Source organism: Mandrillus leucophaeus, unplaced genomic scaffold (genome assembly GCF_000951045.1).
Source record: "Mandrillus leucophaeus isolate KB7577 unplaced genomic scaffold, Mleu.le_1.0 Scaffold10, whole genome shotgun sequence".
Classification (NCBI taxonomy): domain Eukaryota; kingdom Metazoa; phylum Chordata; class Mammalia; order Primates; family Cercopithecidae; genus Mandrillus; species Mandrillus leucophaeus.
Genome location: NW_012098098.1, coordinates 1,228,215 through 1,243,678, shown reverse-complemented (window position 1 = coordinate 1,243,678; position 15,464 = coordinate 1,228,215). Strand labels below are relative to the sequence as shown.

The 15,464-nt window shown below is 51.5% G+C and overlaps 1 protein-coding gene across 3 annotated transcripts in view; it reads right to left on the bottom strand.

The window, feature by feature from the left end:
* WFDC1 (WAP four-disulfide core domain 1) overlaps positions 1-7,792 on the bottom strand; it is a 43,767-nt gene extending 35,975 nt beyond the window's left edge. For all 3 annotated transcript variants that reach the window (XM_011971360.1, XM_011971365.1, XM_011971353.1), the window contains exon 1: positions 7,324-7,792. In XM_011971360.1, the coding sequence (XP_011826750.1) occupies positions 7,324-7,467 (144 nt within the window). In that variant the 5' untranslated portion in view covers positions 7,468-7,792. The remainder of the gene's footprint in view (positions 1-7,323) is intronic.
* Positions 7,793-15,464: the final 7,672 nt, after the last annotated feature.

The window sequence follows — 15,464 nt, the reverse complement described above, 5'->3', positions numbered from 1 at the left end:
CTGCTTTTTAGAAAAATTATTGTGGTAAAATAAATATAACATGCAATTTTCCATTTCAGTCATCTTAAGTGTGCGAGTTGGTGGCATTAATTAGATTCATGATGTGTGCAACCACCTCCATGAGCTATTTCTGCGGCTTTTTCATCACCCCAGGCAGAACCTCTGTTCTCATCAGACAGCTGCCCCCCATTCCTCCCTCCCCCAGTCCCTGGAAACCACGAATCTCCTTCCCATCCTGCTGGATTTGCCTCTTCTGGACATTCCATCCAAACAGTGTCACATGCCTGTGGCCTTTGTGTGCTCAGCATCATGTCTTCGAGATTCATCTGTGCAGTGGTGCGTGTCCAGGCTCCGCACCTTTCTATGGCTGAGTTCTGGTCCCCGGAGTGGACAGACTGCGACGTGCTCAGCCCATGGGCATCCATCTGCCTCCGCCCTGTGGCTCCGGTGAGTCCTGGCACAGAGGTGTCCTGCTCTCCGGTCTCCCTCTCCCGGGTGATAACCACACAGGGACCTGGGATGCTTCTTTACTTGTTGATGTCCACCTGGAATTTCAGGGCTGGAACCTCAGATGAGGAATCTCAGGCCCAGCGAGGAGAAAGTGATTTGTCCAAGGTCCCCCAAAAGTCAGCTATTCATGGACTTCTCATTCCTTCCACTCGCCCATCCATGCCAGGTTCTGGGCTAGACACCAGGGTGTGGCCAAGCCTACAATGAGTTTGCTTCACATCAGTACGACACACCCCCTCTCTCTAGCACCCAGGCAGCTCCGGGCCTTTCCTGGGGTTCTCAACCATGAGCCCTGGAGGCTCCCTCCTGGGTGCTGCTGGGGGTCTCCGGAGCCCACTGAGCACCCGCTGACCGCCAAGACAGAAGCATCTTAATAGTCTTGATGATGAAGTCCTGCAGAGTGTGAGCTCACATGGTTTGAGGAGCAGAGAAAGCTCCCAGAGGCTGGGGATATAGTGATAGCCCCACCTGTCCCCAGCCAGAGCAGCACAGATAAGTCATTCTCTCCAATGGTCTCACTTTCCTTGTCAGTGAAATCCCTCTCAATCAGGGTTGCCAGCTGCAATCAAGAGAAGCTAACTCCCTTCCGTCCCAGAGCAGGCTGGATTCGTGTCCCAGGGAGCTGCAACAAAATGCCACACACTGGGGACTTCAAACAACAGAAATGGATTCGTTCCCAGTTCTGGAAGCCAGAAGGCCAAGACCCAGGTGTTTGGCAGGGTGGGTTCCTTTGTGGAGGCTCTAAGGAGAAAACCTTTCCATGCCTCCCCCAGCTTCCAGCGGTGGCTGGCCGTCCCCCATGTTCTCTGGCTTGTAGACGCATCACTCTGATCTCTGCGACGCTCTGTCTTTACGTGGCTTTCTCCCCTTGTGTCTCTGCTTCTGTGTCTCTTCTCCTTTGTTTTGTTTTCGTTTTTGTTTTGGGAGATGAAGTCTCATTCTGTTGCCCAGGCTGGAGTGCAATGGCACGGTCTCGGTTCACTGCAACCTCCACTTTGCCTCCGGGGTTCAAGCGATTCTCCTGCCTCAGCCTCCCAAGTAGCTGTGATTACAGGTATGCACTACCACGCCCGGCTAATTTTTGTATTTTTAGTAGAGACCAGGTTTCACCATGATGGCCAAGCTGGTCTCGAACTCCTGACCTCGGGTGCTCTGTCCACTTCGGCCTCCCGGCCTCCCAAAGTGCTGGGATTACAGGTGTGAGCCACCACGCCTGGCCTCTTCTCCTTTTCTTATAAGGACACCAGTCATATTAACTACCCACCCACCTCCAGCATGACTTGGTCTTATTTTGACTAATGATGCCTGTAATGAACCTGTTTCCAAATAAGGTCACAGTCACGAGGACCAGGAGTTAGGGGTTGGATGTATCTTTTGGGGGACACAGTTCAACCCACAGCATGGATCTGACAGAATTTGAGGGCAGGGAGTAATTTGGGAGGGGATACCAGGAAGCCCCATTTGGGGAGTGGGGAAGCTGGGCAGGAAAGGGAAGGCGCCCCTTCAGGGAGTGCTAATGGGCAGGTGGCTACCTGGGCACTGGAGCTCAAACCCAGTGGACCTTGGAGAAACCGTGTGGAACACTCCTCACCCGTGTCCCACCAAAGGTGAGAAGCCAGCCGGGCCATCCGGCTCCAGTTCCATTTGCTCCTACAGGTGTTACCTCCCCGGCACCTTGGCCTGCCTGTGTGTGGGCTGAGCATGCTCCTGTGGCCAGAGAAAGCCTTCAGGCCAGTAGACACAGATGCTTACGGTACAAAGATGAAGGTGAAGGTGAAGGTCAGAACTCATGGAATGGTGAGAGCACAGCTCCAGGCCATCTGCCTCTCCCACTCTTGCTATCTCAGCAAAAAATAAAAGGATATTTGGAAAGCTTTCAAGAGCTCACAGAAATAATGGGGGAAAGGAGAACTAGGTTGGGGAACTGAGGAATGCGAGTTGTGTGGGCCACTGCTGGCTCCTATGGTCCCCTACTGCTATTAACACAGGGGGTGCCTCCAGACAGATGGGCCCCCCTGTCTGGCAGGATGCATTTGAAAGAGAAAGTGGCATCTGTTGCTCCTGGCTGCCCCTCAGCAGGACAGGCATCTCTGGGCAGGGTGCAAACTGAACCACCATTTCCAGTTGCCCCGGTTGGGTGCTTAGAGGGGAAAACAGACCCACAGTCACACTGACAGCAGGGGCCGTCCTGCCCAGTCCAGAGGCTGCGCAGCACCCAGACCCACATGTGGCTGCCGTGGTCCCCACCTGGTGGATTTGTCGAGAGGCTCCCAAGCGCGAATGCATGGCAAATGCTTATCCTGACACAGCATAAGCGCTCAGTAAATCATTGTTCTCAGGAGTTTTATCTAATGCCAGGAAAGAAAAGCCAAAAATACCAACTCCACAGAAGCGACTGAGCTCCATGGAAAGGTTATTGGACTATTTACAAACATTTTGCTTCTGTTTTATTCAGTCTCATAAATATTTGGTTCTGGAATGGGGTTTTTTGTTTGTTTGCTAGTTTGTTTGTTTGTTTGAGATGGAGTTGCACTCTTCTTGCCCAGGCTGGAGTCCAATGGCACGATCTCAGCTCACTGCAACCTCTGCCTCCCAGGTTCAAGCTATTTTCCTACCTTAGCCTCCCGAGTAGCTGGGATTACAGGCATGAGCCACTGTGCCTGGCCAGGAATGGGTTTTTAAATCTGTCCGTAGTACACATCTAGGGAATGCAGTTCTGTGCCAGGCAGGGAACCATAGGCTTCATGGCCTTTTTACTGAACCCTGCAAAGAAGGCACTGCTGTGTCCCATGCTGAAGATGAAGAAACTGAGGCTCAGATAGGAGAAGGAACCTCCGGAAGGTCTTAGAGAGAAAAGGTGGGAGACCCAGCACTTCTCATTAGAAGCCTCCGCTAAGGGCCTCCCATGGGAATGGAAGGCAAGCCTCTCACCCCCCCTCAATGCCTCCCCTCTGGCCAGGTCTGGTCTCCCAAGCAGCTCTCAGATGCACCACTTCTGCCTGTGAGCTGAGCCTCGGCTCCTGCTGAGCCTTCTTCCAGGAATGGCCTTCCTCCTCCTAATTCTTAATCCTTCCCCAAGCTCCAGTCAGGGTCTCTTCCTCCCATGGGAATGGAAGGCAAGCGTGCTCGTCTCTGGCACTGTCTCTGCATGCTTAGACCAAGACGCATAAACAGCACTCAGGACATTAACTGACCCCACTCTAAGAGTCCAGTCACCTACACAAAAGTCACTCTGCTGGGGGACGAGGCTTTGACAAAGCAGAGCAGGCTACCGGCAGCCATGCGCTTGCTCAGGACTGAGCCACCAGCTCTCCGCACGCAGCCTTGGCCAGTTTCCAAGGTGTACTCACAGCATGGTTGATTTCAGGCAACCCACGTGAGGCCACTGAATGGGAGTAGGAAGAGATGTGGAGTACCTTCTCTCCTAGTCATACCACACAGATGCAAGAGACATAAAACCCCAGGAGCAGAGAGAATAGCAAAATGGAGCAATACAATTGGAAAGTGACGCATTTCTAATAAGAAGTATTTCCTGGCTGGGTGCAGAGGCTCACGCCTGGAATCCCAGCACTTTGGGAGGCCGAGGCGGGTGGATCAGCCGAGCCCAGGAGTTTGAGACCAGCAAAATTCCATCTCTACTAAAAATACAAAAAATTAGCCGGGCGTGGTGGTGCATGCCTGTAATCCCAGCTACTCAGGAGGCCTAGGCACAAGAATCACTTGAGCCGGGGAGGTGGAGGTTGCAGTGAACTAAGATCACATCAAGAGACTCTGTCTTAAAAAAAAAAAAAATCCTTTCCTTTCTTTTTAATATAAATGATTTAGTTGTAAGTTTATATAACTTAATTTGTGATCATGGCTGTGCGGAGCAAAACTGGCTCTCCAGAGGGGGTGCAAGCCAACTTCAGCCCACACCCAGCGTCTCCTCACCCTGACCAGCCCATAACCCTTGAGGGACAGAGCCCAGGCTGAAGGTCTGACTCAGCATAGGGTCAGAAAGTAGTGCCTCATGGGGAAGTCTCGACTTTGAGCATGTGAGGGCTGCTTCCTATCACCCCTAAGTCCCTGTCGCGTGTTTTGGTGGAAATTAGAATCACAACGAAAAGGCCATGAAAGTTGTAAGTTCTCCATCTTCATTTCCCAGGTGAGGACTGAGGACCAGAGAAGGGCAGTGAGTGGTCCAAGATTGCACAGCACATTAGAGATGTCGCTGTGATGAGTTCTAGGCCAGGCGCTCTTCCCAGCCCTCCCTGTCCTCTGAGCCACAGCCAACAGCCTGTCTTTGCCCAGGGCTTTCTGTGAGGCACAGTTGTTCTTTTTTTTGAGACAGTTTCACTCTTGTTGACCAGGCTGGAGTGCAATGGCGCGATCTCAGGTCACTGCAACCTCCGCCTCCCGAGTTCAAGTAGTTCTTCCACCTCAGCCTTCCGAGTAGCTGGGATTACAGGCATGTGCCACCACGCCCAGCTAATTTTGTATTTTTAGTAGAGAAGGGGTTTCACCATGTTGGTCAGGCTAGTCTTGAACTCCTGACCTCAGGTGATCCACCTGCCTCGGCCTCCCAAAATGCTGGGATTACAGGCGTGAGCCACCGCGCCCTGCCGGCACAGTTGTTCTGTGTAAACCTCGCCTGTGTCTAGGCGCTGAGGAAGGAGGCCAATATCTGTTGATAACCAGGGAGTTTCAGTTCAGCGCGGGGCCAATTCAAAGCACTTGCATCCTGACCAGTGGTGGCTACAAGAGAATCAGCTCCTGCAGCCCACCCAGGCCTGTGTTTCAGAGACTCCCCCGAATCCCATGTGCACATCAACCCCGACCGTCCTATGTGGATGTCACGGTGCTGGCTCCTATGACATCTTGGGACATGGTGGAGATAAAATCAGATGACATATTGGGAATCTCTCTGTGGTTGTAGAACCAAAGCACTACAGGTGAGGGTTAAATCATCCTGTTGCACCAGAGAAGAGCACAGAGGAGTCAATACAATCTGAGAAGAGACTCTCACCTTCCTCATTGCCTCCCCTCTGGCCAGGTCTGGTCTCCCAAGCAGCTCTCAGATGCACCACTTCTGCCTGTGAGCCTCGGCTCATGCTGAGCCTTCTTCCGGGAATGTCCTTCCTCCTCCTAATTCCTACTCCTTCCCCAAGCTCCAGTCAGGGTCTCCACCTCCTCCAGGAAGCCTTAGGTGACTACACCATCTCACATGAGCTTTCCCTTCTCCAAGCGCCTCATCATTTCACTTTACTACTCTCTCCACCTCTTGGAGGCCTCCTGTCTCCCACCACGAGCACGTGGCCAACATGGAGACTATGAGCGCTGGAGGCCCAGATTTGCCTCAGTACAGTTTCAGACACCCCACCGTGCCTGGGGTCATTAATCATTCTCCCTTCCCTCTTCTCCAGCTGGCAAACTCCTATTTATCCTTTAAAGCCCCAGGTTCAATGTCCCCAACCCTGAAAACCCTGTCCGACTCTCCTGGGGAAGAACTGCACACACATCCCCTGCTACCACTGCATCTGCTCATAATTCACCCACAAGAACGTACCAGGTGCCAACTTAATGGCAGGCACCAGGGGCACACGCTAGTGAAACAGAATCCCGCCCTACCCCAAGGAACCTACATGCTACCCTGTTAGGCAACACCAACCAAAGTCACAATTATTTGATTGAAAGCTGCCAAGATGTACTGCCAGCTTGCTCTGTTGCAAAGACGTTCTGCCTACTGAGTCATTTAATCCTCACGCAGGTGCTGTGGGTGCCAGCATTACCTTCTCGATCCCTCTGTGTGCTGACAGTGTCCTGGCTCACTCTGTCCCTGCGGATCTGTGATCTCTGGGGAGTGGGAGGAAGCAAAAATGATAGTCTCCTCCACCCCATTCTCTCTCCTAGTTCCCTTCCCACTTTATTGCTTCCTCAGCACTCGCAAGCTGCACACACTAATAAATGAGATCTCTCTCATTTATTCTCTGCTGCCCCCAGCCCCCCAGTGAGTTCTCCAGGCAGAGATCTGAGGTCTGTATCCCCACAGCCTAGGACAGTGCCTGGTAAACAGTGGCGACCCAGACATAGTTGTGAGAAGGAGTGCATCCCTCTCTCTTTTGCAGATGAGCTCGCTGGGGTTCAGAGATGTCAAGCAGCTTGCCTGAGAGAAGTCACGCAGCTAATGAGCAGCAGAGCCCGATTCACACCAAGACAGCAGGCCCCAGGGCGTGTGTTTCTTGCCACTCGCTGCCTCGTGCCTTCTCTTTGTACTGCCATCGTTTGTCACCCAACTGCCTCTGCACCTCGGCCACGCCACCCTTGAGGATGGGGGCTGGTACCTCCTTCATCTTATACCCACAGGACCCCAGACAGTGCCTTCCCCAGAGCGGTTTCTGCTAAATTCTGTTTAGCAGAATGTATTCACTCTGTTTGCAGAATGAATAAACAACCACATGAATGCGTAAGTATATTTCACAAACATTTGGTACTGATCATGGAGACGGAATGCTCCATTTAAGTCCTGGGGCTCTGAAATTAGATGCTGTCTTTCAGGAGCATGTATACTTTTGTAATAAGGCAAAAGCGAGGCACGATTCTTTTGCACACATGTGATGTGTCTTTTGCCTCTTGACTCACAGGCAAGGGTCCTTTTCGGGAGGTGAACCCCATCTGCCCACCACACAACTCAGACACACACGGATAGGAAGACGCCTGCCCTGCCACGTTTTGGGACAGCACTTACAGGAGAAGGCAGTGTCCAGGGATCACCTCTCCTCAAGGCTGCCTCCCACCCACAGAGGCTGCCCCAGTCTCCCCATCCCAGGCACTTACACGGGATTTCTCGGCCAGCCTCGCAGGCAATGCCCGTTTCCAGATATTCTTGGCAGAGCCGGCGTGGAGCAGAAGTAGCGAGAGGCACAGAGCCTGGATGATCTGCCTCCTGCGGCTGCCCGGCCCCACGCTGGTTAAAGGCATTTCCTCACTGGGCAGCAACCTTCCAGACGCACACAGAAGAGGGGCCCCCTCGCCGCATGGGCCTGCGAGTGGGGACAGGAGCGTGCACAGCCTGCTGGACTTCCTTAGTTCCACCCAGCAGAGTCCCTCGGATCATGTGTCCGCGTCCAGCACATGCCCCTTCCTCGATGGTGGCTGGCCTGCCCGGTTATTTTTAGCTTGCCCTATAACATCTGGCCCCAGAGGCTCCGACCAGGGCGTCTGCAGTCCAGGCAGCTCAGTGGGCGGTGGCAGCAGGAGGAGGGGGCACCGGCTTGCTTGGAGACGTGGCCGGGAGTGGCCTGTCACTCTCCACTCTCCATAATGAGCACTTCCTTGCAGGCTGGGGCGGTCTCCTCCCGAGGAGGTGTGCTTGACGCAGGGCTTGGGGCTGGACATGCAGGGGAGTGCAGCAGGATGGATGGGGGCTCAGCTGTTACCTTGTTCACATTTCAAGCTGGGCTGACAAACTATCTGCCCATAAAATGTCCTTTGGAAGAAGCTGCTGGACGGGGACTGGCCAAAGGTGCGGCTGTGAAGAGACAACTCCCACCCTTGCACCCCCCAGGGTCCTCCTCTCTGATGTGGGCCTGTGGGTCGTTCCTCATAGCGTGTGTTTCTTGTGAGATTTAAATGAAATTGAGCACATGAAGCATTTCACACACAGAAGTGTGCTGTCACTGTCAGCCTGTGTATCTGCATGTGTGCCTGTGTGTGAACGTGTATGTGCGTGTGTGCACGTGTGTGTTTTACAGGAATGTAGCACAGTGGGCTCAACATTTCACACACTGTATATTCCCTTGTCTGTTCTCAGCACTTCCAAGACAGATACTGGTTTTTTGTTTTGTTTTGTTTTTTGAGATGGATCTCGCTCTGTCGCCCAGGCTGGAGTGCAGTGGCGTGATCACAGCTCACTACAACCTCTGCCTCCCGGGTTCAAGCGATTCTCCTGCGTCGGCCTTCCAAGTATCTGGGATTACAGGCATATGCCACCACGCCTGACTAATTTTTGTATTTTTAGTAGAGACTGGGTTTCACCATGCTGGCCAGGCTGGTCTCAAACTCCTGACCTTAAATGATCTGCCCGCCTCTGCCTCTCAAAGTGCTGGGATTACAGGCGTGAGCCACTGCACCTGGCCCCAAAACAGATACTGTTTTGATGCCCACTTTACAGATGAGGAAACAGAGGGGGCTGCCTGAGGTCATGCAACAGCAGCAGAGAGGAGGCTGGAACCCAGGTAGGTCAGACCCTGTGGCACCTCCTAGGTGAAGCAGAAGGGACCCAAGCACTAGGCTTGACGCAGCTGCCTGATCCCAGCTCAGCCTCTGTGAGACGCTGGAAAGCCTCTTGCTCACGGTCCTCAGTTCTTTCATCTGTAAAAGGGGCATGGGAAAGCACCTGCCTCATGAGGTTGATGTGGGGCTACAGGAGAGGGTGCCAGCCGTGCCCAACACTTGCACAGAGTGAGTGCTCGAGAAAGGTCGGTTCCTCCCTCCCTAGAGACCCTCACTCCCCACCCCCTGGCCAGCACAGCCTTTAGAATGCCCTGGGCAGGCCGGGCGCGGTGGCTCAAGCCTGTAATCCCAGCACTTTGGGAGGACGAGGCAGGTGGATCACGAGGTCAGGAGATCGAGACCATCCTGGCTAACACAGTGAAACCCCGTCTCTACTAAAAAATACAAAAAACTAGCCGGGTGAGGTGGCGGGCGCCTGTAGTCCCAGCTACTCGGGAGGCTGAGGCAGGAGAATGGCATAAACCCAGGAGGCAGAGCTTGCAGTGAGCTGAGATCCGGCCACTGCACTCCAGCCTGGGTGACAGAGCAAGACTCTGTCTCAAAAAAAAAAAAAAAAAAAAAAGAATGCCCTGGGCAGGTACCATCAACCCCTCTCAGCCTTTTGGTGAATGACAATAGTAGCAAACAGATATAGTCTGTGTAGGTCAGGTGCAGTGGCTCACACTTGTAATCCTAGCACTTAGGGAGGCAGAGGATCCCTTGAGCCCAGGAGTTCAAGACCAGTCTGGGCAACATAGTGAGACCCCATCTCTACAAAAAAATAAAAGTAAAAATAAAGTAGCCAGGCATGGTGATGCACATCTGTAGTCCCAGCTACCTGGGAGACTAAGACGGGAGGATCGCCTGAGCTTGGGAGGTTGAGGCTGCAGTGAGCCGTGATCACTTTGGGAGGCCAAGGGGGGCAGAACACTTAAGATCAGGAGTTTGAGACCAGCCTGGCCAGCATGGTGAAACCCTGTCTCTAATAAAAATACAAAAATTAGCCAGGCATGGTGGCACATGCCTGTAATCCCAGCTACTTCTTAGGCCGAGGCAGGAGAATCACTTGAACCCAGGAGGCAGGGGTTGCAGTGAGCCGTACCACTGTACTCTAGCCTGGGTCACAGAGCAAGACCCTATATCAAAACAAAACAAAACAAAACAAAACAAAACAAAACAAAACAAAACAAACAACTTAAAAACCATCTAGTCTGTGGGTTAGACAATGTTTGAAGCACTTCCTGCATTTTAATGCATTTAGGTCTCCTATTAGCCTTATAAGCAGGTGCTGTCTAGGGCCCCATGCACAGAGTGGTTAAGACACTTGCCCAGTGAGCAATGCAAAATTTAAGTTCACCATCAGAGTCCTGTAAATGCAGGAACCCAAGAGTGAGAGTCTTTTTACATTTTAGACCCTAGATGCCTCCTTTGCCTCCCACTGGGGCCAGCCCTGGTCGTTACCTTACCCTAGATTCTAGAATATTCATTCATTTCTTCATCGGGAAACTACTGGCTGAGCCCTTATGGGGGCCTTGTCCAGGATGCTGTACTGCCTCTTCTTTCAGCTTTTTGGGACACAGTCTCAATGCCCCTCCCTGTAGGGTGAGGCTGTTTATTTAGAAGCCAGGAGTCACCCACATAGGTGATTTGGAGCTGCTACCCCTACCAGGACGACCTGGAACAGGTCCTGCCCCATCTCTGTGCCTCTGTTTTCTCATCTGTGAAACAGGGATAAGGAACCAGAACCTACCCGCAGGTTTGCCACGAGGTCCAGCTGCACTTACGTGACGATCTAGGCTTAGCACATGCTTGCTGTTAGGAGATGAGCGTTCTGCGCCACCACCTCTTGGGCCTCCTCTACCCTCACCCTGTTGCCCAGGCAGAGCACCACCCTTGGCCCAGGTTCCATTTGAGAAACTTCCTGCTCCTTGGAACCTGGGGTCTCGCACTCTCCTAAGGCAGCCAACGCCTCCCAAGTGGTTTTTGCTCATCCTCCATCTCCTCCACCTTCCCCTTAAAAGGTAGGTGTTTCCGGTTGATGTTACAGTCTTGGCCCATTTCCTGCCTTTCTCTCTCTCTCTCAATCCCTGGGTGGCCCCATTTCTGCCAAGAGTATGACTCCCCTCCCTCTGGGTAGATGAGGTTCTAAATGCCCTCTCTCAGCATCCTTGCTGGGCAAGGCGCCAGCCCTGTGCCCCTGCAGCGCCCTCCACCTGGAATGCTTTTCCACCCAGCTGCGGCACTCCTCGCCCATCACCTCCTCCAGACTTTTGCTCACGTGTCATTTTCTTGCTGTGGTCCTCTCTGACCCCGGGATTGAAAACCACCATTTGCATACCACTGGGACTCACGCTGCCCCTCTCGGTTTTATGCTTCTTCACGCTCATCTCCACCTGACAGATTCTGTATTTTACTGACTTTGCTTTCTGTGTTTGTTGTCTATGTCTCCACACTAGGATGTCAGCTCCAAGGGGGCAGCTTTTGGGGATCTGTTTGTTCGCTTTGGAATTGCCGATGCCTAAGCAGTGCCTGGTACAAAGCAGACACTCAGTAAAGACTGTGGAATGAAGAGTCATGCATAACACATTTCATCTGCCTGCTTGATGGCTCGATGTGGCTGTCGCTCTCTGACTGTACTCCCCTGTGAAACACGGCTGGTCCGAATTGAGATCTGTCATAAGAATAAAATGCAGACCAGATTTGGAAGACATAGGAGCGCATGTGTCTTTATGACAGAATGAATTACTGTCCTTTGGGCACGTTCCCAGTCGTGGGATTGCTGGGTTGAATGGTAGTTCTACTTTAAGTTCTTCGAGAAATCTCCAAACTGCATTCCACAGTGGCTGAGCTAGTTTGCCTTCCCACCCACAGTGGATCTCGCTCTGTCGCCCAGGCTGGAGTGCAGTGGCGTAATCACAGCTCACTACAACCTCTGCCTCCCGGGTTCAAGCAATTCTCCTGCCTTGGCGTTCCCTTTTCTCCACAGCCTTGCTAACATCTATTGTTGGCTGGAGACAGGAAAAAAAATGCCAACATTTCATTAGGAGTTTTTATGTTGGTTGTGCATTCAACTGTTAATGTTTATGCTATATTGGGTTAAATATAGTATGGTATTAAATTAACTGTACCTGTTTCTTTTTTGAGATGGGGTCTCACTATGTTGCCCAGGCTGATCTTGAACTCCTGGGCTCAAGCCATACACCCACCTCAGCCTCCCAAAGTGCTGGGATTACAGGTATGAGCCACTGCACCCAGCTTCATACCTGTTTCACATGGCTACTAGAAAATTTACAATTACACATGTGGCTTGCCTTAAGTTTCTACTAAGTGGTGCTGGTCTGAGATATCAAACTCCCTCTCTAAGATTCAATCCCCAAAGGACAGTAATTCATTCTATCATAAAGACAAGTGCACTCACATGTTGGTTACACAGTGCTATTCACAATGGCAAGGACATGGAATCAACCTGAGTGCTCATCAGCAGCGGACTGGATAAAGAAAACGTGGTATCTGTACACCATGGCATACTGTACAGCCATAACAAACAGCAAAATCATGCCCTTTGCAGCAAGGGCTCCAATGGACGGAGGTGGAGGCCATTATCCTAAGTGGCCCAATGCAGGAACAGAAAACCAAACACCACACGTTCTCACCTGTAAGCAGGAGCGAAACATCGCATACATATGAACATAAAGATGGAAACAATAGACACTGGGGTCCAGTAGATGGGAGAGGGGGGAAAGTGGACATGGACTGAAGAGCCACCCATTGGGCACTGGGACCCCAAGGCTCAGCAGCATGTAATTTACCCACATCACAAATCTGCACATATATACCCTTTAATCTTAAAAAAAGTTGAAATTTTAAAAAAGAAGAACACAGACTCTGGAGCCAGCCTGCTTGGGTGTAGATACCTGCTCTGACACCTCCCAGCTGTATGACCTTGGGCAAGTGACCTGCCCTCTCTGTTCTTTGGGTGACTCATCTGTAACATGGGAGTAGCATACCTGTCTCACAGGGTTGTCGTGAGTGTTGAATGAATACTATGTAGAAGACGGTTGTACATGTTCCTCTGTCCTCACTTGACCATAAACTTTTGAGGACAGGGCTGAGTGTTGTCCATCTCCGAAGCTTTCTTGGGGACATGGACAGGAACCTCTTTTAGTGAGCATTTACTATATGCCTGGCACGGTGCTGGGCTCTTGAGATCACCATCTACACTTCTCTTCACCGTGCTTGCTCTGCTATAGCTTCTTCCTTGAGAGCTTCCACCCCAGGGCCTTTGCACAGCCCCTCAGTTGCTCTCTCCCCAGACACCTGCTTAGCTGGTCCCTCAATTTCTTCCAGTCTGTGCTCCAATTTTGCTTTCTCAATGAGGCTTACCCCAACTGAGCTTTTAAAATCACCATCTGTCTCTTTTACACCACTGTAAATTCCCAACCCCCTTTGTCCTGCTTTTTTTTTCCATAATGTAATTATTATGTTTATCACTGATTGTCTCTTTCCCCGTGGTAGTCAGAATCATGGGCCCTTAAAAGATGTCCACATCCGAATCCCTAGGATCTGTGACCATATGGCCTTGCCTGGCAAAAGGGACTTTGCAGAAGGGATTAAATCAAAGATCTTGAGACGGGGAGAATATCCTGGATTATCTGGGTGGGACCAATGTAATCACGAGGGTCGTTATAAGAGGGAAGTAGAGAGTAAGAGTCAGAGAAGGAGATGAATGGTGGAAGTCGGGTGGGGGTGGAAGTCAAGGGAAAGTTGATTTGACACGGATGCTGTGGCTTTGGAGATGGAGGAAGGGACCAAGAGCCAAGGAATGCAGGCAGCCTCTGGAAGCTGGAAAAGTCAAGGGAAGTGATCCCCTAGAACCTCAGAGGGAGCACAGCCCTGCAAACCCCCAGAGTTTACCCCAGCGGGACTCAGATGGGACTTCTAATCAACAGAACTGTGAAATCATAGAATTGTGAACTTGTTGAGTTCACAATTGGTAAATTACATGATGCTGAGGCTTCAGATCCCAATGATCCCATCACCCAGGCCATAAGCAGAGCACCCAACGGGTGGTTCTTCAGCCCATCCCCCCTTTTCCTCCCTTCCCCATCTAGTGGTCCTCAGTGTCTATCATTCCCATCTTTACAATCACTCGTAGTCAACGTTTAGCTTCCACTTAGAAGTGAGAACGTGTGGTCTTTGGTTTTCTGTTCCTGCGTTAGGTCACTTAAGATCATAGCCTCCAGCTCCATCCATGTCACTAAGTTTATGGTCATTTGTTACAGCATCAAGAGGAAGGTCGTACTTTGGGAGGCTGAGGTGGGCAGATCACTTGAAGTCAGGAGTTCAAGACCAGCCTGGCCAACATGGGGAAACCCCATCTGTATGAAAAATACAAAAATTAGCTGGGTGTGGTGGTGGGAACCTGCAGTCCCAGTTACTCGGGAGGCTGAGGCAGAAGAATTGCTTGAACCTGGGAGGCGGAGTTGCAGTGAGCCAAGATGGCCCCACTGCACTCCAGCCTGGGCGACTCTGTTAAAAATAAATAAGTAAATAATTAAAAATTAAAAAAAAAAACAGAGGAAGGTCCTACATCCACAAGCGGGATATAGGCTCTGCAAGGTCAAGTATCTGCATCTCTTAGTGCCTGCAACCCAGCGCCTTGCACAGGGACTGGGTGGCATCAGCCCTCAGGAAGTCCCAGACCGATGGACAGAATCAATGTCATCATCCTGGCCCCGTCAGGAATGATCCCTGTTCTATAAAGAAATGGAAGGCCACAGAATTTAGGTGCATTTTCCAAAGTCCGAGCTAGTGACTGAACTCCAAAGTGCTTTCCTCAATATACACAGGGCTTGGCACACATGGGGCACTCAATAAATGTCCTTCAATTGAGCTATCCACTCCCCAGTGGTATTCAGACGACAGGGACCCAGGATGCCGAGCAGTGACTCTTCAGTTAATTTCTTGCAAACATTAACTTAAAAACCACCTCCTGAAGCCTTTGACACAAGAAAGGTAACTACTCAGAGAACACAGCAGTACTGCGGGTCCTGTGTGCGAGGAGAAAAGCTCCAAGAAGACAAATAAACACAGAACAAATCTGCCAGGGAAACCAACTGCTTTCCTTTGATCAGTGACAAGGCAGGACTGCAGCCTGACAGCCGGGCTGGATGCTCCCAGCTGGAGCCTGAGGTCGCTCCCCAGGGCTTGCGTGCCATCATGATTTCAGGGCCACCACCCCTTCCCGGCTTCCCGCCAGGCTCAGAACTTTATGTCCCAAGTGGCAGAGGCCCTTCTAGTTTATCTGAGCTCTGGCAGCCTGAACTTGATCCCAACTTAGCGGGCAGTCCTCCTGGGGACTCACCAACTCATTACTGCAACTTCCTGCGGATCTGTGGGCGAGGTTTCCTCTGGGAAGGCCTTGGAACTGGCTGGGCCTCTCGTCTCCTCTGAGCTGGGGTTTGACCTGTGCTGCCGGCCAAAGGCTTCTGTCCCTCAGAAAAAGGAGGAAAATGTTATATTTATTTATTTATTTGTTTTATTTTATTTTTATTATTATGATTTTTGAGACAGAATCTCACTCTGTTGCCCAGGCTAGAGTGCAATGGCATGATCTCAGCTTACCACAACCTCCGCCTACTGGGTTCAAGCGATTCTCCTGCCTCAGTCTCCCAAGTAGCAGGGATTACAGGCGCCCGCCACCA